This window comes from Anabrus simplex, chromosome 1 (genome assembly GCF_040414725.1).
Source record: "Anabrus simplex isolate iqAnaSimp1 chromosome 1, ASM4041472v1, whole genome shotgun sequence".
Taxonomy (NCBI): Eukaryota; Metazoa; Arthropoda; class Insecta; order Orthoptera; family Tettigoniidae; genus Anabrus; species Anabrus simplex.
The window spans coordinates 1,449,966,271-1,449,988,363 of NC_090265.1; the positions used below are offsets into that span (position 1 = coordinate 1,449,966,271).

The 22,093-nt window shown below is 38.9% G+C and overlaps 1 protein-coding gene across 1 annotated transcript in view; it reads left to right on the forward strand.

Annotated features, from left to right (window-relative positions):
* LOC136858415 (pre-mRNA-processing factor 17) overlaps positions 1-22,093 on the forward strand; it is a 167,216-nt gene that overhangs the window by 111,962 nt on the left and 33,161 nt on the right. Inside the window, exons 8-9 of the mRNA XM_067137939.2 lie at positions 2,348-2,481; positions 12,578-12,799. Of these exons, the coding sequence (XP_066994040.1) occupies positions 2,348-2,481; positions 12,578-12,799 (356 nt within the window). The remainder of the gene's footprint in view (positions 1-2,347; positions 2,482-12,577; positions 12,800-22,093) is intronic.

Consider the following 22,093-nt stretch of genomic DNA (forward strand, 5'->3'; position numbering starts at 1 on the left):
CCTCGTCTTTTGTGATATTATTTTTTTACTAAGCATAATATGAAAATGATTAACATACGCCTATCATATTCCCAAAAAACAGATCAATAAATGAAAAACTAACATTTACTTCTGGGTCACGCACTTGTTGAATCAGAAAACTGTCGCAAAGGTAAATGCATCGGAATGTCCCCTCAACAATAAGGCACGCAGCAAGTGTTCCAGCATTGTTTTGGATTTCATAGTAGGGACTAACCAAAGTCAAATTCATCAGCTCACTGGTGACCCGAACCGATAATTACTAAAGGCAGCATAGGGTCACCGGTGGGCCGATGTGACTTTAAGTCATCAAAATTCACTGCGGCAGGGAACGTGTTAAGCTGTATTTGATGTTCTCCTGTAGATTTTCTTTACCGGGTGAGTTGGCCAAGTGGTTAGGGGCGTGCAGCTGTGAGCTTGTATCTGGGAGATAGTGGGTTCGAACCCCACTGTTGGTAGCCTTGAAGATGGTTTTGTATGGTTTCCCATTTTCACACCAGGCTGTACCTTAATTAAGGCTGCAGCCACTTTCTTCCCATTCCTAGGCCTTTTCTATCCCATCATCACCATAAGACCTGTGAGTGTCGGTGTGACATAAAGCAAATTGTAAATAAAAATAAAAAAAGTTATTTTATGTCTCAAGACAGAAGATTGAGTAGCCTTAAGGACAGAATTGAGGGTTTAGGACTTGTTTGACATGTTATGACATATCCAGCTCTGACAAAGGATGGAGAAATTTAACACCATGCAAACTGAAAGGCAGATTAATGGATATTAAAAGAAATAAATCACGTTTACAGAGGTGTTGTTCTTTTGCTTTTTGTGATACTTCCTGTGAGCTGTAGTGGTGTAGCAGCTGAGTCAACTCTTGGATCAATGGTGGTGTTAGTGTTGTGATCCTGATAATTTTCAAGGAGTAATAGCTTATTATGAGGCATATAACATTGGACATATTTTGAAGGAATAGATTGAAAGATGGGAACATGGAAAGGCACGCACAATAGAAAAATGCACAATGACAGGCCAGTGTAGAAAAAGCACAAAAGGACATGGACAAACTCCACATCATCTTACACTCCCATCTTCTAATAGATTTGGCTCTCTCATCAGTCACAGTTCATTTACATCCATTCCTTCTCAGCCCATGATGAGCTCATTTCTGCTTCCTAGTTTCAGGAAGGCAGGCTTCAAGACACATTGAGTGGCCATCTTGACAGATCTTCAATCTTCATGTGGGAAAGCCAAATAAACATAGGAAAGGCAAAAATTTAAAAAATGAAGAATACAGATGGTAAAAGACTACACCAGACAAACACAAAAGGAGAAAAGGAACCCAACGGCTCAATATAAGTAATCAAAAGAAACAAACAAGTGCAAATCAAACCATTTGTATTGCATCACATCTTGTGTTATAGCCATTCCAACCTTACGTTGAAGTGTTGAAGCTCACCCTCCTGATGAAGCTGGGATGCAGAAATGAGCTCATTGGGGGCTGAAAAGAAATGGATGTTGAAGAACTGTGATTGATCTGGAGATAGCCTATCGATTAGAAGATGGCATTGTAAGAAGATGTGGAGATTGTCCTTGTCCTTTTCTTTTCTTTCTTTTTCTTCTCTTCCTATACTGATTTAATATTGTGTTTTTCATGTTATGTGTTCCATGTTCTTATCTTTCTCTATATGGCTTGATTTTCACTTATTTGTTCCTTTCCATTACTTGTATTTTCTATAAAATTACTACTAAAGGGTGAATTCATATGCAGTTAGGTCTGCATATTTCTTCCTTCATATGAAGATTCGTGAAAAGCATACATTTTGATGATTTGCAACAATAGGTCCCTCATATTCAGGTTTTATATTACCATATTTCTCCGAATCCAAGACGAGTCCCACTTTTTCCTTCAAAAAAATTAATCAGGCTTAAGTGCTTTGTGAAATCATAATGTTATTTATAACAAATTTCAAATTTATTGTGAGATATAAGATAAACAAACACATACAATTATTATGTAAATTCTATCTACTTCCCCAATCACAATTGACTGATATCCCATAACCTGCTGCCTACAGAATCTCTTGAAATACTGACAGAAGGAAGAACAAATTTCAGGATGTGAAGATTTATGCTTCACTACAACTCGGCATTTTATAGTTAGGACCTATCACTTAATGAAAATGATAGTCACCTTTATGTCCTATCTTTATGAGCAGTTGTTCTAACAGTCTTTTAGCATTATTTTTTTCAAATTATTTCTTAACTAATGGTGCTTTGAATATATGTTTTGTAAAGTAGCTTGTTAAGTAATATTGTTTCTTCTTTCTCTTTGCAGTGGGATGTTCGATCTGGTGAAATCGTCCAAGAATATGATAGACATCTCGGGGCAGTAAATACTATTACATTTGTGGATGAAAATCGAAGATTTGTGACAACCTCCGATGACAAAAGTCTAAGAGTATGGGAGTGGTAAGTAGTTGCGATATTCAACGTTTTTAAATCAGTAAATAAGATTGTTTAACTTGAAGTGTATTGGCAAGGCCGATTTTTCCAGATAGAATCAGCTTCATGGTCCGTATCGCACTTCATTAGATTCACAATTAAGTATTTATTTATTTTCCACCTAGTCGATACAATGATTGCTTAAGGCAATTTTTAATGGTTAAAAGTGGTACATGTTTCGTATATTATCAACATCTTCAGCCACATAACACTGTTTAGATGAAAAATATATAAATTGACAAAGTAATGGTTTAGAGGAAGCGTCCTTAAAAATTAATCTTATGTCAATTTCATGTTTTGTGGGTTACTGTAGTCACGTCCTAGTTCGTGAACCATGGGCAACGGCTGAGTGGCCTAGTAAGTGGTCCTGAGAGTCGGGATACCAGTTGCTATGGAATGGGAGTGGGCATCTCGGACATATTCTGTGCTCAGGCGGCTAGGACTATACAATCCACCGGTGGTCCATAACCCGTTAGAGGAGAGATCCTCACTTGGACTATGTGCAAGTAGGGTAGCATCCTGCTTCATGAATATACCGAGCTCAGAACATTTTAAGCAAGCCTCGGACCTATGGGAGTAACGGAGTCCCACTCCCATTTGACAGGCGAGGGACTCCTTGGAAACAACTTGGCGAACGAAATGGAATTCGATGGGGAGTTATCAATATTAATGGGGCTTATGGAAGAAAGAAAGTAGAACTGGCTGAGTCAGCAAAGAGGATGCATCTGGATGTGCTAGGAGTAAGTGATATTCAGGTAAGGGGAGATAACGAGGAAGAGATAGGAGATTATAAAGTGTACTTGACGGGTGTTAGAAAGGGAAGAGCAGAGTCTGGGGTAGGGCTCTTTATCAGGAATACCATTGCACGGAACATAGCTTCTGTTAGGCACGTAAATGAGTGAATGATGTGGGTAGATTTGTCATTTGGAGGAATTAGGACTAGAATTGTGTCCGTGTATTCACCATGTGAGGTGCGGATGAGGATGAAGTTGACAAGTTTTATGAAGCATTGAGTGACATCGTGGTCAGGGTCAACAGCAAGGATAGAATAGTGCTAATGGGCGATTTCAATGCGAGAGTTGGGAATACGAGGGCTATTTTTTTTTCAAGGTCCGATTGGTCACGAAATGAAACAGCAGTACAAATTTGACACTTTTCTATTAGTAACACTTACTGATACATCACAGCTATTTTTCAACATAGTCGCCTCGCAGATTGAGACATTTGTCGTAGCGTGGTACCAACTTGTCAATGCCCTCTTGATAGAACGTCGCCGCCTGCGCCTGTAACCATCTTTGTACGCCAGTCTGCAGCGCCTCGTTGGTGTCAAAACGCTGTCCTCCTAGCCAGCGTTCGCTTGAATTTCTTTGGCTTACTCGGGGAGTGCGAATGCATCCACTGTTTGGATTGCTCTTTTGTTTCTTCCGTTTCAAAGTGAACCCATGTCTCGTCCCCTGTGACAATTTTGTTCAAAAAATCCGGTCCTTCATCATGGTAGCGCTGGAGAAACGCTAAAGCGGCGCCCATTCTCTGTGTTTTGTGACGGTCAGACAGCATCTTCGGAACCCATCTCGCACAAAGTTTGCGGTACTGAAGTGTCTCACTCACAATTGTGTAGAGAGCTGACCTGGAAATTTCAGGAAACGAAGCACACAACACAGAAATTGTGAACCGACGATTTTCTCGAATTGCCTGATCCACACGCTGAACAAGATCATCGGTTGACACACGCTTCCTTCCCTGGCCGCCTGCATCATGGACGTCTGTACGCCCTGCTGTAAAGTTCCTGCACCATTGTCGCACTTTGCTGTCGCTCATGCACGTTTCACCATACACACGACTTATTCGGCGATGAATTTCGGCTGCAATGCAACCCTCAGCCTGAAGAAATCGAATTACACCGCGCACTTCACACTTGGCGGGCAAAGCGATTGTTGTAGCCATGTTTACGAGCGCGCTACACGTTCACTACTGACGGGACTGAGGTGAGGCGCATAACGGTCATTACAGAGATGTTGCGCAATACATCTGTGCAGCGGTTCATCATATATTCGCGGGCGTTTGACTGTCGCGACCGATCGGACCTTGAAAAAAAAATAGCCCTCGTAGAATTGAAGGATACGAAAGGGTGATTGGTAAATGTGGGGAAGATATGGAAGCTACTGGGAATGGGAAGCGTTTGCTGGACTTCTGTGCTAGTATGGGTTTAGCTGTTACGAATACATTCTACAAGCATAAGGCTATTCACCGCTACACATGGGAGGCTAGGGGTACCAGATCCATAATAGACTATATCTTAACAGACTTCGAATTCAGGAAATCTGTTAGGAATGTACAAGTTTTCCACGGATTTTTCGATGATACAGACCACTATCTGATCTGTAGTGAACTAAGTATCTCTAGGCCTAGGGTAGAGAAAGTGAAATCTGTCTGCATACGAATAAGGGTAGAAAATCTCCAGGACGAGAACATTAGACGGAAGTACATGGATATGATTAGTGAGAAGTTTCGAACAGTAGACAGTAAGCAGGTTCAGGATATAGAAAGTGAATGGGTGGCATACAGGGATGCTGTAGTAGAAACAGCAAGGGAATGCCTAGGAAAAAGTGTGTGTAAAGATGGGAAAAGGCGAACATCTTGGTGGAATGATGAAGTGAAAGCAGCTTGTAAACGTAAAAAGAAGGCTTATCAGAAATGGCTCCAAACAAGGGCCGAGGCAGACAGGGAGTTGTACATGGATGAAAGAAACAGAGCGAAACAAATAGTTGTTGAATCCAAAAAGAAGTCCTGGGAAGATTTTGGTAACAACCTGGAAAGGCTAGGTCAAGCAGCAGGGAAACCTTTCTGGACAGTAATAAAGAATCTTAGGAAGGGAGGGAAAAAGGAAATGAACAGTGTTTTGAGTAATTCAGGTAAACTCATAATAGATCCTAGGGAATCACTGGAGAGGTGGAGGGAATATTTTGAACATCTTCTCAATGTAAAAGGAAATCATCCTGGTGGTGTTGTGAACAGCCAAGCTCATGGGGAGGAGGAAAATGTTGGTGAAATTATGCTTGAGGAAGTGGAAAGGATGGTAAATAAACTCCATTGTCATAAGGCAGCAGGAATAGATGAAATTAGACCTGAAATGGTGAAGTATAGTGGGAAGGCAGGGATGGAATGGCTTCATAGAGTAGTAAAATTAGCATGGAGTGTTGGAAAGGTACCTTCAGATTGGGCAAAAGCAGTAATTGCACCTATCTATAAGCAAGGGAACAGGAAGGATTGCAACAATTATCGAGGTATCTTATTGATTAGTATACCAGGCAAAGTATTCACTGGCATCTTGGAAGGGAGGGTGCAATCAGTCGTTGAGAGGAAGCTGGATGAAAACCAGTGTGGTTTCAGACCACAGAGAGGCTGTCAGGATCAGATTTTCAGTATGCGCCAGGTAATTGAAAAATGCTTCGAGAGGAATAGGCAGTTGTGTTTATGTTTCGTAGATCTAGAGAAAGCATACGACAGGGTACCGAGGGAAAAGATGTTCACTATACTAGGGGACTATGGAATTAAAGGTAGATTATTAAAATCAATCAACCGGGCAAGTTGGCCGTGTGCGTAGAGGCGCGCGGCTGTGAGCTTGCATCCGGGAGATAGTAGGTTCGAATCCCACTATCGGCAGCCCTGAAGATGGTTTTCCGTGGTTTCCCATTTTCACACCATGCAAATGCTGGGGCTGTACCTTAATTAAGGCCACGGCCGCTTCCTTCCAACTCCTAGGCCTTTCCCATCCCATCGTCGTCATAAGACCTATCTGTGTCGGTGCGACGTAAAGCCCCTAGCAAAAAAAAAAAAAAAAATCAATCAATCAAAGGCATTTATGTTGGCAATTGGGCTTCAGTGAGAATTGATGGTAGAATAAGTTCTTGGTTCAGGGTACTTACAGGGGTTAGACAAGGCTGTAATCTTTCACCTTTGCTGTTCGTAGTTTACATGGATCATCTGCAGAAAGGTATAAAATGGCAGGGAGGGATTCAGTTAGGTGGACATGTAGTAAGCAGTTTGGCCTATGCTGACGACTTGGTCTTAATGGCAGACTGTGCCGAAAGCCTGCAGTCTAATATCTTGGAACTTGAAAATAGGTGCAATGAGTATGGTATGAAAATTAGCCTCTCGAAGACTAAATTGATGTCAGTAGGTAAGAAATTCAACAGAACTGAATGTTAGATTGGTGATACAAAACTAGAACAGGTCAATAATTTCAAGTATTTAGGTTGTGTGTTCTCCCAGGATGGTAGTATAGTAAGAGAGATTGAATCAAGGTGTAGTAAAGCTAATGCAGTGAGCTCGCAGTTGCGATGAGCAGTATTCTGTAAGAAGGAAGTGAACTCCCAGACAAAACTGTCTTTACATCGGTCTGTTTTCAGACCAACATTGCCTTACGGGAGTGAAAGCTGGGTGGACTCAGGATATCTTATTCATAAGTTAGAAGTAACAGACATGAAAGTAGCAAGAATGATTGCTGGTATAAATATGTGGGAACAATGGCAGGAGGGTACTTGGAATGAGGAGATAAAGGCTAATTTAGGAATAAACTCAATGGATGAAGCTGTACGCATAAACCGGCTGCGGTGGTGGGGTCATGTGAGGCGAATGGAGGAGGATAGGTTACCTAGGAGAATAATGGACTCTGCTATGGAGGGTAAGAGAAGTAGAGGTAGACCAAGATGACGATGGTTAGACTCGGTTTCTAATGATTTAGAGATAAGAGGTATGGAACTAAATGAGACCACAACACTAGTTGCAAATCGAGGATTGTGGCGACGTTTAGTAAATTCACAGAGGCTTGCAGACTGAACGCTGAAAGGCATAACAGTCTATAATGATAATGTATGTATGTATGTATGTATGTATGTATGTATGTATGTATGTATGTATGTATGTATGTATGTATGTATGTATGTATGTATGTATGTATGTATGTATGTATGTATGTATGTATGTATGTATGTATTAAAAAACTGTGTAGCTCTTGGTGCTGATAATACTCTAGTAATGGTAGGATTAAATAATGGTGTGGCAGGATGTTTGAAGCGGAAAAGTAATAACATAATCATCGTAGGCTGCTCTTGTCACCTAATTAATCTTGCTGCAGAGAAGGGTGTGGCATGCTTGCCTTTAAATGTAGATGAAACTAAGTATAATTGATATATTTTATTATCTGGAAAAAAAGTGCAAAGAGGAAAGAAAAGTTCAGAGAATTTCAGACTTTACACAATGCAAAGATCAGGAACATTCTGAAGCATGTGCCTACTCGATTGTTATCACTAAGAAGGTGTTTAGATAGGATTTTGCTGCAGTTGGACCCTTTGGTTACTTTATTCACGAGCGAAATTGTGAGTAAGAATTCTCAGACAGGAACTTGGAAGACTTACAAAATTCCTTAACACAGTCTAAGTGCAGAAGTGTCTTGTTTGTCTGAAAAGGTGAAGCAATGTCATAACATTTCACCATAGTCATCAGTTTTACTAAAAAAAAAAATTAAACTACTGATGACACTAAGAGCCATGCTTTGTCACTTAAAGAATGCGGTTCATGTTCCTTTCATCAAATTTACATAAATCTTTTTGCCTTTTCCTCTCAAGTTTTATGTATATCTTCGAGAATCCAAATGTAGCTCTTCACTCAAGTATGCCGTACATCCACTTATTGAGGTCAGTTGAACTATTGAAGACTGTGATGCCGAGATTTGTGAAACCACACATTATTAAAAGCTCTTCCTCTCTCCTTGATGTAGATTATCATACTCCAGCAAATCAAAAGGATCTGATGATAGGGAACTCTGCGTTTGTTTTGGTGGACACTTTGAAGTCTGAGGAAAAGTGCATATTCTTTAAGTCTGTTAGAAAGTGTTTCTCTTCATCAATTGACTACATGGTACACAAATTTATATTCAAAGATGAAGTTTCAATTAATATCAGAAGTTGGAAATATCTCTGTTATAAGTAAGGCATCACTTTCTAGCCTTAGATATTTCATTAGGAAGTTTCCAAACATTCTGACCAGTGAAACGGAACATTTAGATAAAGAAACTGATATTCTGCACTCCCAGTTCTGTAACTTTCAGCCTGAAGAAACAGACCTGGCAAAAGGAAAAATTGATGTTCAATGGGCATTGGTAGGTCAGATGAAATCAACTGATGGTGTACTTAAATATGACAAACTCTCTAAGGTGATGCTTGCTATTTTATCAGTTCTACATAGCAATGCAGAATGTGAAAGGATTTTTAGCAAAGTCACAAAAACACAGTTCAGATCCTTGCTGTCTGAACAAACTTCGGAGAAACCTTTAATCTTAAAATCAGTTCAGCAAGGCAAATGCTTTGAGCAAAAATTTAGTTCCAAGTTTCTGAAGAGGGCTAAGGCAGCTACAGGTGTGTTGAACAACAATTAATTGTAATGTGAATAGCATGTTGAGGGATGAGAAGTCACATGTTCCTAAAGTTTAGGTATGTCCAGTATTTAGTATTCATATACAAATAATGAAAAATATATATATGTAGGCCAAATAGAGTTGTTAATGTATTGAATTATAATGAATTAGTACATGTTCTGCCATCAGTGATGGTTCGGAATATGTCGCGGTTCGCTGCCAAATTTCTCCTGATTTTTTGCTTTTGAAAGTTGGCATGTCTGTAATATAATGAACATAGCATACCTTGGTTCTCAAGGCGGAAAATAACTACGTTCATCAGCAAAGTGAAAACAAACAAATTTGCCTCACTGAGTGTGGCCGCATCCCCACCGGAGGGTTAAGAACCTGCTTAATTGTGATCCACCTAGTGAAGACTTCTACTACCAGCAAATGACACCAATCCCAGACTTACTACCTTCTTCAGTAAGAGAAGTTAGTCAAAGTGTCCAACTACTGAAGAACAATAAGGCAGTTGGAGAGGACTCTATTGAAGCTGAACCTCGAAAGTGTGTTCATAGCAGGGCAGCGAAGAACCACTGTGATCATTCAGGACATCTGGGAAACGGAGAAGTATGAAAAGAGAAGACATAGACAACCACCGCAGGATCTCTCTCTTCCCAGTAACATACAAGGTCCTGTCTGAGGTCTTACGAACAAGGGCAGAGATTCAACTGGACAATCAATCAATCAATCAATCAATCAATCAATCAATCAACCAATCAATCAATCAGTCGCCACTGATCTGCATTTAGGGCTCTTGCCAACATGACAGATACGGTATCATTTGTTTACCTAGTCTTTTCTTAAATGATTTCAAAGAAGTTGGTAATTTATCGAACTTCCCCCTTGGTAAATTATTCCAATCCCTAATTCCTTTTGCTATAAATGAGTATTCACCCCAATTTGTTCTCTTGAATTCCAACTTTATCATATTATGATCTTCCCTACCTTTAAAAACTCCACTCAAGCTTATTTGTCTAATAATATTATTCTAAGCCATCTCTCAACTGACAGCTTGGAACATTCTGTCTTTCTTTGTCTGAAAAGGTGAAGCATTGTCATAAGATTTCATCACACTTCCGCTTGTCCGCTTGGTGTCCGCTTGGAAGCCATGAGTACTATTGAGTGTCTCCTGCTGATTAGATTGTTTTTTTGTGGTGATGGCCATGTAGATAAAATTATTTGTGTATATATTTCTGGTTGAATGTATACTATATAGTATCAAAAAGGTGGAACGTCTTATTTAGTACAGAATTCTTTTGATCACAAATTTTGATACGGACCATGAACCTGATTACTTGTAACATTTTGCTTGGTCGAGCTGTTCACCTTTTCCTCCTAAATCTTCCCAGCCCAAAGTTTGGAACATTTTTATAACACTACTTTTTTTTTTTTTTTAAATCACCCAGAACAAATCATGCTGTTTTCCTTTGGATTTCTTCCAGTCCTTAAATCAAGTAATCCTGATGAGCGTCCCATACATTGGAACCATATTCAAATAGCGGTCTCATCATTGATATGCCCTCGCCTTTTTGTCCTTACCACAACCCTAAATACTTTCATAACCATCTGATGAAATCTGTAAATTTTATTTACAACCTTGTTAATGTGATTACTCCAATGAAGATCTTGGAAGATTTGTGCTAGGTATGTTTAGTGATCTCTATAAGTTACTTTCACTCCTTCAACTGGCAGAATACAAGGGAGGTTTCAGAAACACCAGTCCTATGCTGAGCAAATCCTCAATCTCAGAACAGTACTAGCCTACTCGAAGAATAGAAGCTGCAAAGCAACGTAGTGGTCACCTTTGTTTATTTTAGGAAGGCAAACCCTTAGTAAAGTTCCTGAGGAACTAGGACTAGACAACAAAACCTGAAGACTCATTCTACAAATCTTGACTGATACGCACTCCAAGGTTAAATTCAGAGGCAAGATCTCAGACACCTTCGTAAAACTGGGATCATACAAGGTGATGGATTTTCCCAACTCTTCAACAGCATCCTTTAAAAAGGTTGTGAGAGCATGGCACAAAGAACTGGTCATCTTCGGTGTCCATAGTGAGATCTACCTGGGAATGACTGATAGTATACTGCCTGGCCTTTGCAGATGACACGGCACTGATTGCTGAATCTCTGAAAGTAGCGGAAATCCAGGTCAGTTGTCTCAGAAGACAGGCAGTCAAAGTGGAGTATCACTGGAGAAAATGTAAGTTCTTCACCAACATCAAAGAGGATAACAGAAAGGTGTCGTTAAAACAGGGGAAAATCACACGAGTGGAGAAATTTAAGTAAGTCAGCAACTGGATTGAACCCAAGTTGTCAGAGAAAGCAGCCCTCTTTGTGAGAGTTAACAAGCTGGAACTGGCCTGTTGACTGACTCAAGACATCTACAACAAGCAATGCCCGTCACGCAGTCTGAAGATGAAACACACTGCAGGCATCCGCTTGGAAGCCATGAGTGCTATTGAGTGTCTCCTGCTGAAAAGAAAAGGCTTCATTGAAAAACTGGAAGTCAGAGAGAGAGAGAGAGAGAAGAATTCTCAGAAAGATCCCAGGCCCGGTACTGGAAAATGGGGAATTCTGGAGACATCACATTTCAGAGGTCTTCTCCCAGATAGAGAGGCTATCTGTGTCAGGAAAACTAGGAATGCTTTCTATGGTTATATGGCAAGGTTGTCTCCCAACAGACTGACCTGTTCACCTTCTGGAAAAACAAAGAAGTCTGTACCACCTGGCTGACAGAGACTGAGAAGGACATAAAAGAATTGGGGCCAGCAGATTTGCCAAACAGGCAGGCAGTGAGACAGATCCTGAAGAAAGTCTGTGTTTTTTCAGGAAAAACACTGAAGTAGAAAGCAGTACTGGGCAAAGAGAAGCCCAACTGTTGAACAAGTATGGTCGCAAGTAGGTTTATTCGAAAGAAGAAGATGAATTCCTAAAATATCGACAGGTGAGTCCAGTGGACTCTGGTTGCCTAGATAAGGGCTAAAAATGACCTGTACATAGCTCGGGATTTCATCCTAGGTATCCAGTGACTGTTGAAAATAATGATTGTCTTCCAGTTGCACTAGTGTTGCCTGTTATGGGCTTTTACATGACTGAAAAGACCAATTCTAGAATCCCCTAGAACCACAAGCTCTGTTGAACCATGACTGCCTTGGTGAGAAGTCAGTTAACAATGCCATTTGGCTGTCTTGCCTAATTAAGGTCAGTACTTCAGTTCATTCAATTAGAAAATCATGATATAAACTGAATTTTAAGTTCTGAATCTCTGCATTACATTTTGATCTCCTGGCTTTGATAATTTTTGTTTTGCCTTAATGTTTTAAACATGACAGGAGTCTTATTCATTTCAAAGTAATTCCACTATTATAGAGGCTGATGGCCTGATTAAAACCTGTTTTTGATGGATCTGTGTGCAATATGATAATTGTAGAGATTTGTTGATTAGATTGTTTTTTGTGGTGATGGCTATGTAGATAAAATTATTTGTATATATATTTCAGGTTGAACTTGGCTTTTATGACCTAAGTCTCAATTGAACACTAGTTGGCATTCATAGGAGATGTGTTAACCTGTTCTCTTTCTGATTTTTCTTTCATTACAGGGATATACCTGTGGATATGAAGTACATAGCAGACCCCACAATGCACTCGATGCCTGCTGTAACTCCATCACCCAACCAGAAATGGTTGGCATGTCAGAGTATGGACAATAAAATAGTAATATTTTCAGCTCTGAACCGGTTTAAATTGAATCGTAAGAAGACTTTTAGTGGACACATGGTGGCAGGTTATGCCTGCACATTAGATTTCTCTCCAGATATGAGGTATGTTGACGTAGTTGTAATATGTGTGTGAGGTTTTTTTTAAAAAAATAGAAAATGTCAAAAGCAACTAATACATACGCTCACCAGTACCCAGTGAAACATTAACAATTCCTGAATGTGAGTCATGAGTGAGCCACCCACATCAATGTAAAGGGGGGCATGATAGAGAGGAGCTCCTTTCAGGCAGTAAGAATTGAAACGCTAGTAATATTGACAATTTTGTTAAATGAGCAATATTCTCATAAACTCCAAAAGCACAATTCTACTCCCTCTTCTTCAGAAAGAATTACATACTAGGCTATAAATTATAAATTACATGTTATTTTCCTCAACTGTGTTCACAAACATCTAAAATGAACATGTGAATATGTAAATAAAATTCAGGACACTCAGTCGTCAAAAATTACTAGTGTTTTGCCCCAGTGCGGCATGGGCTCATCGGTTGAATACCGCAACTTCCCAAGACACTGGCCGGCTAGAACGCCGGTAGCGACGCCACTACAAGCTATACATGTGATGAGCACAATGCAGTGCCGACGTACTAGGGGAGAATTGCATCTCCAGTTGCTACATATGCCCTCCCAGGCTAGGATGACCAAAAATGTTATTTAGCTATTTCAATTGGAAGCCACAGTTTTGGTCATCTGAATATATAAACTGAAGGAAAAACAGTATATATTTTAGCATTGTAAATTGCTGCTAAATAGCATCTATATATATAAAATAAGAGTTTTGTCTGTACATTGCTCAGAATTTAAAAAAGATGGTATTTCTGTATCGATCGTGTCCACGGTATCAAGGAATTGCACTTTTTAATTTTCCGTAATTGCTGTCTGTCTGTCTGTCTGTCTGTCTGTCTGTCTGTCTGTCTGTCTGTCTGTCTGTCTGTCTGTCTGTCTGTCTGTCTGTCTGTCTGTCTGTCTGTCTGTCTGTCTGTCTGTCTGTCTGTCTGTCTGTCCACTCATCACTAGAAAACGGCTAAAGAGAATTTAATGAAAATCAGTACGCAAGGTCGGGGAATATGTCACGACAATGTAGGCTATAAATAATTTTATTCACGCTGAGCAAAATGGTAGTTTAGGGGAAGGCCTAAAATTTGATTCTTAAATATTTGTGTTGTTAGTGGTCCTGTTGATAAATACTACATAACTAAAGTTATAGATTATTAAATTTCTGATCATTTATGTCTTATACGTTTTTACCGTACCGCCTATGATAACAGAGATATTCATGAATTTGAATTTTTGTTACTAAGTCCATATCAGCGCTGAGTCATGAGAAAATGGGTGAACAGAATGTACTGAAAATCGGTATGTAAAGTTGGGGAATAAGGAACTACAGTCTACGCCATAAATAATCTTATAAGATGCCCTAATACCACAGAGTCGAAAGAAAACTAAATGTGAAGACCTACAATATAGAAAGCTCATAAAATTGATCAACAATAACATTATATTGACCATTGTTTGTTGTGATGAGCTTTGTGTCTTCTGTTGCCACTCACTTCCGATAGATGGGATTACTGTTGCATACAAAGTATTTTTTTTAAATTTGCTTGACATCGCACCGACACAAATTGGTCTTATGGTGACGGTGGGGTAGGAAAGGACTAGGAATGGGAAGGAAGTGACCTTGGCCCTAATTAAGGTACAGCCCCTGCATAATCCTGGTGTGAAAATGGGAAACCATGGAAATCCATCTTCAGGACTGCTGACAGTGGGGTTCGAACCCACCATCTCCCAGATGCAAGCTCACAGCTACACATCCCTAACCGCACGGTCAACTCGCCCTGTCGTACTGAGTATAACAGCCTGCCTGAATATTGGCGGGAAGTAGCTGGGGACTTAAGTAACTTTCTTCTTTAGCTTGCCATTCCTCTGGTTCATAAATTTTCTGATACTACTGGTACGTAAACACTGGTTCATCATAGCATTCAAGCTATTCAATCCCTACTCTGTGGCACTGATTGGAATGAGCAGTGTGCACACTTACATAAATAATGGCAGAGATGTGTTCACGGCTGTCTGCGGCCTGGTCATTCCAACACTGGGACTTTGGACTGTTAGATCAGCACCATAGTACTGTTTGTTAAAGTGAGAAAATGTGCGGTTTTTCATTTGATTGAATATTTTGTAATGACCTATGTTGACTTCAGTTAAAAAACCACAAAGACAGTCTTTCTGAGAATCCCGTAACGAAGCACGGGTACATTAGCTAGTATACATATAAAATCCCTCTTCTGTCTGTCTTTCATATTGATATTGAGGAAACAACATTTCAGCAGCTGAAATTGGCACCAGATAGATGTTGTTACTTCCCCGTTGTTACCTCTCAGGTCCACAATTTTTGTACTTTTTATAGAAAAATATGTTTCTTGCATTGAATCGATTGTGCCATATTTGTCATGTTGACACGCACAGTTTCATCTATTGAACTATGCCTGGCTGTGAGTTCTTTCACTTTCGATGACGATACTGAGAAAACAAGGTCTGGAAGACTGAAATGGCACCTGATATAAGTTATAACACTTACAAGAACACTACAATGATGACCATTGTATTTCAACTGTTAAGTGAAAAATACCTTCTTGCAGTGAAATTAAGGAATAATCACCACCATTCTGACGTATGTAATAGTACTATAAGCACAAGATGGAACTCTTACTGCTACCAAACAGCTATGGCTTGTAACAGAGCCCTGCATTTGGGATGTGGTGGGCTGGTCCCACCGTTGGCTGTTCTGAGAATTGTTTTCAATGGTTTTCCATTCCCCTCTCTTAGGCAAATGTGGGGACAATTCCATTATAGGCCACAGCCACTACTCTTTCACCCTTCTCCACACCTCAACTCACTGCAACACATTTCCTGGCCTGAGAGAGGCTGTCATCCTCTAGGACAGGGATGGCGAACCTATGCTACGCGTGTCATTATGTAACACGTAAACATAAATTTGGTTGCATGCTACATGAACTTATTAGAGTTTTTATATATGTCTTGTACTACAGACTATACATATCTCGTGCATTGAATAGTCATAGTGTTTCACGTGTAAGAATTAAATATTGAAAATCTAAATTCTAGTTTCATTCGGACGTGCAATATGGCAACACTGCTACACTGATAGGACCGGAAATCAAGTGAGATACGGCCGGCGAGCCCATCATTCACCCACGTTATTAAGTCAGTCAGTCAGTCAGTGAAGTTTAACTTGTGTGTGGTAGCCAGTAGCACATAATTATTCTTTGTGTGTAACTGTTTATTGTATGTTGTTTTCTGGTGGTTTTGTATATGGACCTTGCAAACATGATTTCGGTGCCCAAAAAGACAGAAACTTCACAAAGGTAGTGACTGGATTTTTCAAGAACATTGGATGAGGGAATTTGGACTGATAGAAAGAGGCAATAAAGCTTTGTCTTGCGTGTGTTCGAAAACAGTTGTATCCCACACATTAAATTTAAAGCGCCATTTCGAGACGAATCGTTCAAATGTTCGTTCCATGCCAAATGAATAAATAAGAAAGTTCATTTCACAAAAAATCAAACAATACACAAAACGGACTAAGTTGGTTCTTTTTTTATCATCTTTCTGGCCAAGGAATAATATCAGTGCAGCTTTTTCCAGCTGTCTCACTGCATAGTACAACATGGGAAACCACTTTCTGACGGTGGGTTCTTGAAGAAGATTTCCTTATTGACGCCCGATATGTTACTTGAAGACTTTCCTAACAAACAGCAATAATTAACATAATTAAAGAAATGCCAGCCAGCAGAAATACTGTTAAGAATAGAATAATAAGAATGAGTGAAGATGTTTCAGAGCAATTAAAAGCTGATTTGGATTACTCCCACATGCATTCAGTATGTTTTGATGAAAACACGGATGTGACCTTACAAGCAAGGATAGCGTTTTTGTCTGTTGTCCTTGTAGAAATGTGATGAGGGAGGAATTAGTTAAATTGCTGAGCTTACGAACTACAACAACAGGGAAGGATATAATGAAGGAAGCGAAGCTATATCTTGTATTAAAGATGGTGTTTGACTTACAGAAAATTGTGTCTGTGTCAATTAACGCTGCCCCAAGTATGGTGGCTGTTTATAACAGGTTTTTGAAATTTCTTAAAGAAGAAGTTAAACCCCTACTTTACAGTTCCATCGTATGTTATACCTGGAAGCCCTGCGTGTGAAAGAAGATGTATGCTCGGTGGTAACTAAACTCGTGAACTTCATATCTGCACATGCTTTGAATAATCGCCAGTTCTCGAAGATTTTACACGAAATGAAATCTCAAATTGGTTGACTTATAATGTACAATAATGTTCGCTGTCTGAGTCGTGGGCAAGTACTCCAGAGGTTTGTCGAGCCCTTGGACGAAATTCGCTTCTTCGTGATAGAAAAACAGGAAGAATTCCCAGAAGTTACGGACCCTATTTGACTGTGCGATTGAATCTTTCCCCATGATTTTACAGCAGTATACAATGATGTGAATAATGAACTGCAAGGAAAGGGATGTACTGCAGATAGATTGTTTGAGATCATAAAAACATTCCAGAGAAACGTGAAGTATTCGTCAGGGATGTTGAAATAAAGACATTTAAGTACTGTCCTTCACTTACAGTACGACTTGAATTAATGATAAGTCTTGCAGATCAATTAACTTTTGAACACGCAAAAAGTATTTTTAAGAAGTATGTGGACGTCTTACAGAATTCAAAACAAATAGTTTCCAAGATATTTCGCTACTTTCAAGATTTGAAGGAAACATTGCTCTTTATTTCAAAAACCTCATATTGCACAAATGAGTGCCATTAAGTTCATTTTTAATTGATCATTTAGAAATGAATTTAATTGAATTTCAATAAAGCGCTACCTGGATGAAGAAATTTGTATAACTTGGTGAAGCAAATCGAGTGTGCTGTTGATGGTGAATACACTCTCCATATGCTAGAGAACTTAATACTTGAACAATGGAACAGCCTCCTACAACTGTTTTTTGGCCATGAAGAAACTTGCTACAGGGCAACTTACTTTGTTACAAGTTTCATATTAAATATGAGAACGATATTTTACTTAAGGTCCATTGGCAATATTATTATTTTTGATTTTTATATCTGATAATATTTCATGACGAAGTGCATTACAATGGTAGCTTATTATATATATATTTTACAAAATGTTACGAATCTCAAAACTAACCAATTTAAAAATGCATTGTGGGTCGATGACCTTCGATGTTAGGCCCCTTAAAACAACAAGCAAAAATGTATTGTATGCAGTATTTGCAAAATACGATCACGGAACATGCAATCTAATTTATTTACACGTTATATATCTAATAAATATATAAATAAGCAAATAAATAAATTAGTGAATAAATATCATATGAAACATATTTGGGAATTAAGAAAGGAAGACTGGGGGGCAGGGTTGCTGTTGCAGCCATTTCTTAAAGGAAAATAGTGGCACAGGAAACAGTTGAGAATAATACACCAGACTTAAAATGGCACACTACCTAGAAAAGGTTCGCCGTCCCTGCTCTAGGAGATCCTGCTGTACCCCATCAGCATATGGAATGATAGGATTTAGTAGTAGTCTTACTGCTGAGATTGGGGAGTGACATCTAATAAGTTTGGTGAACACTTCATTGTAAGTATTTCCAATTTAGAGATATGGTTCGGGTGAAGTAGAGATTTCACATGTTTGGTTCTTTTTTTCCTATAAAATGCTTCTCATTCAGCGGGGTGAGTTTTATTGCATCTGGCAACATTAACATCATCTACTGAAATATGAATGTACTATGTCCTACTGCTTGCTTTGAAATTGGAGGTGCCATTGTGCTGCCACAGTCAAAGACGACAGACACACATGGCCACCATATTGCTTGGACTAGAATATTAGGGACCAGTTGCTGTATATATACTGTAATTGTGTGAAGTTTGAAATAAACACAAGAATTCTACATTATGATTTGAGTTTACTGAGATGTTAAAATGAGTAGGAAGAGAAATTAAGGGATACACTTACAGGGAAAAATAATAATTGGAAATGTACATATAAATGAAAGGAAACTGAATCTGAAAGTCACATTAGCTGCAGTAAGTTATAAATCACTTCAAACGAGTTCAAACTTCAGAAACAGAAGTTACATCTAGGCTGTTTCTGAGCTCTGTTAGTCAGGTTTCAAATATTCTACTTTTCAGCCCAAAGTATTTTTAAACTAAAGAAGAATGAACAAATTGTAGATTCTGTCTACAGTGACTAGCTTCTAAACTCAGGAATAGAGAACCAGAGCAAAATGGTACTATTGAGATTCCACAAAATTCCAGATTTCATATTGTAATAGATTTATTAGGTTCTTCTTTGGATCCAAGTGAAAATTCAAATTTTCAAAAGTAGCAGTTTTAAGCTCAACATTACTGTCATCAACTAGCAGGATCCAAACATTTTTAAAGGTGACAAAACAACATAATTATATTTGTACCAATTCCACTGAATGCAAATATGTTAATGCATTAGTCTGTTGAATTTTTTAAACTCTCGTTATCCTTAAGGCACAAGTTAGAATTAAAAGTTGGGTACTTCATAATTCTTCTTCACTATTTAAATACTAAATGCAACAAGATTGGCTGTGCTGAAGCTGGACAAAACTATTGTTCAGTCAAAGACAGGCTTTCATACTAGTATGTCATAAATTGAATCCATATTTCACTCAACAATGTTGACTCTCTTCTCAGTATACTTATTTAGAAACAACATTGTTGAATATTGGCTTTACATTAAAATGTGGTTCAGTTTAATACCTTTTAAACCAAGTAGAAGTTAATTTTTTAATTATGCCTCAGTTTATTTCTTATTTTTCAAAGTTCATTCTGGTTATTGTAATATTCCTGTACAAATATTTGTGCCATTTTTTTCTAGCTAGTATTTTCATAAAATATTCATTTATAATTTGAATTTGTAATTATTTTGTTTGTCTGGCCAGTCCAGCCCACTATGGTAATAGAGTAGACCGTACAGCCAGAGACTAGGCGATGAGAAATAACTGAAATCCTAAGAGGACCAATGACTTTGGGCAGATGAGTTCTCTTAGGTGGGGTGAAGGTCCCCTCATTGTAGGAAATTACACTGGAACCCATCAAGCAGCGTCTGCTCCCAGGTTAGGGGCAGCTGCAGAAAGCGTCTGTATTCCACGTTAGGAGCAGCCTCATCACCTGCTGACAGCAGCGCTAAAATACCTTTGGAAATGGCTAATCAATCATAATAATAGCCTAAAAATTGAGTGCAAATATGGTGCGGCCTCAGAAAATGCTAGGGTGTCCTCCGCAACTGACCCTTAGTTATTCGGGTAATGGGGAGTTGTGAAAAGTGGGCGACCAGTATCATAGTATATCCAAATAGGGATAGTGAACATTCTAACCCTGACAGGCAAGATCGAAGACCTGATAGAGTTCATGAAAGAGGACAACATAGCCATCCTCGGTCTTAGTGGGGGGAAAAAAAAAAAATGGATAGAGTTCATGAAAGAGGACGACATAGCCATCCTTAGCCTTAGTGGGAAAAAAAGAAAGAAAAGAAATTGTGAGGAAGAGGGGAAAGAAAACTGTAGGAAGGGTATAGGCTGTTTTACAGTGGAGGAGAGGATGTATTAAACAGAGTAGGAATGGTCATTACAAAGGATTTGCTAGAATATGTGGAAGAAGTGAAGGAGATCAATGAAAAAATGATCATAGCAAGGATATAGTTTGAGACAGTAACATGAGATCTGTTTCATGTATATGTTCCACAAACTGGAAATAAAGAAAATATAGAATAATTCCTTGAAGAAATGGAGTAATACATAGAAGACAAGCATGTAATTATAATGAGAGATCTGAATGCACAAGTGGGAAGAGAAGAGATTCTGTGTCCTTATGGATATGGCAACAAGAATCACATTGTGTGGTCTGTTATGCACTTCGCGACCATAGTGTACCAGAAATAAAACCTGTGACAATAAAGTTCGGTGAATAGTCCTGTACTATCAACGTAGGTGAACAATGCTTGACAGTGACCTTACTGTCCTTCAAAATAGTCCCCTCCCATAACTATGCACTGCTGAGATCGGCGATAAATGTCCTGGGAACTTTGCAAGAACGCTTCCTTTGGGATGGTGTTCAAAAGCCTCGTCACGTTTCGTTGGATGTCAGGAATATTGTCAAATCTCTTTCCTTTCAAAGCAAGTTTGATGCGTGACTTTTCGGCTCTGACCTTTTTCCGACGACGGGACATCCGAGAACGCCATTGCATGCTTTGCCATTTTGTTTCAGGGTCGTACCTGAGACACCAGGTTTCATCCTCAGTGACAATACGGTTCAAGAAATTTGGAGTCGCATCCGCCGTTTCAACAAAATCCTGTGAAGCCTCTAAAGTTGCCTGCTTCTGATCGTCAGTCAAGTGATGTTTCTAAAGATAAAAATTTCATGATGTTCTGTATTGAACTGTATCACAATTAAATTGAAATAAGAAATAATGTAGTTCAACCTATTCAATACAAATAAATAAGAAATGTAGTGTTACATTTCTATTTAATTATAAGCAGAATCGGTACCGGTTTCGACCCCAATCTGGGTCATCATCAGCTGAATAAAATGCAAAAAAAACAATGCATAGGTAAATAAGAAATTAAAGAGTGAGTCTTTCACAAAAACAGTTGAAGAGGCAAAATATGTTAATGGGGATTGGCACTGTGCAATTTTAAATCGTAAAATCTAGAAGAAGTAGAAAGTCAGTCACTTATAAGAAGTAAGGCGCTATCTCCTGAATAGTAGCACAACACACGCAAAGTCCCAAAATTGTCTAGAAGTCGTAGACGAGTCGCTTGATTGAAGTGAATTGCTAGCTCCTGAAGATCAGCGCAACACACTCAATGTCCGGCACTGTGCTTTCAAACACCGACGGAACTCGGTGAATAGCTTGATGAACCAGTCTGTAATTGTTTCGGTTGCAAAAATGTGTGTATATATATATATATATAAATAATACAATTTAATATAATTGAAGTACGTAAACAGGATCTTGTAGATTCTTTAGAACAGTTGACGTAAAAAATAATTGTGAAGAGAAAAATGGTAAAAAGCGCAATACCGGAAACAAATGAAAAGCGTATATGCACAGTGCGCTACTCCTTGAAGATAAGAATTCAGGTCGTAATTGAGGTAGTCCAAGGCAGCGCAAGGCATGAGTTTAAATTTGAATGTAAAGACCCAAAATGCAGGTTGCACTATAGTATATACAGTTCAATTCGGAAAGTAGGGTGGGGT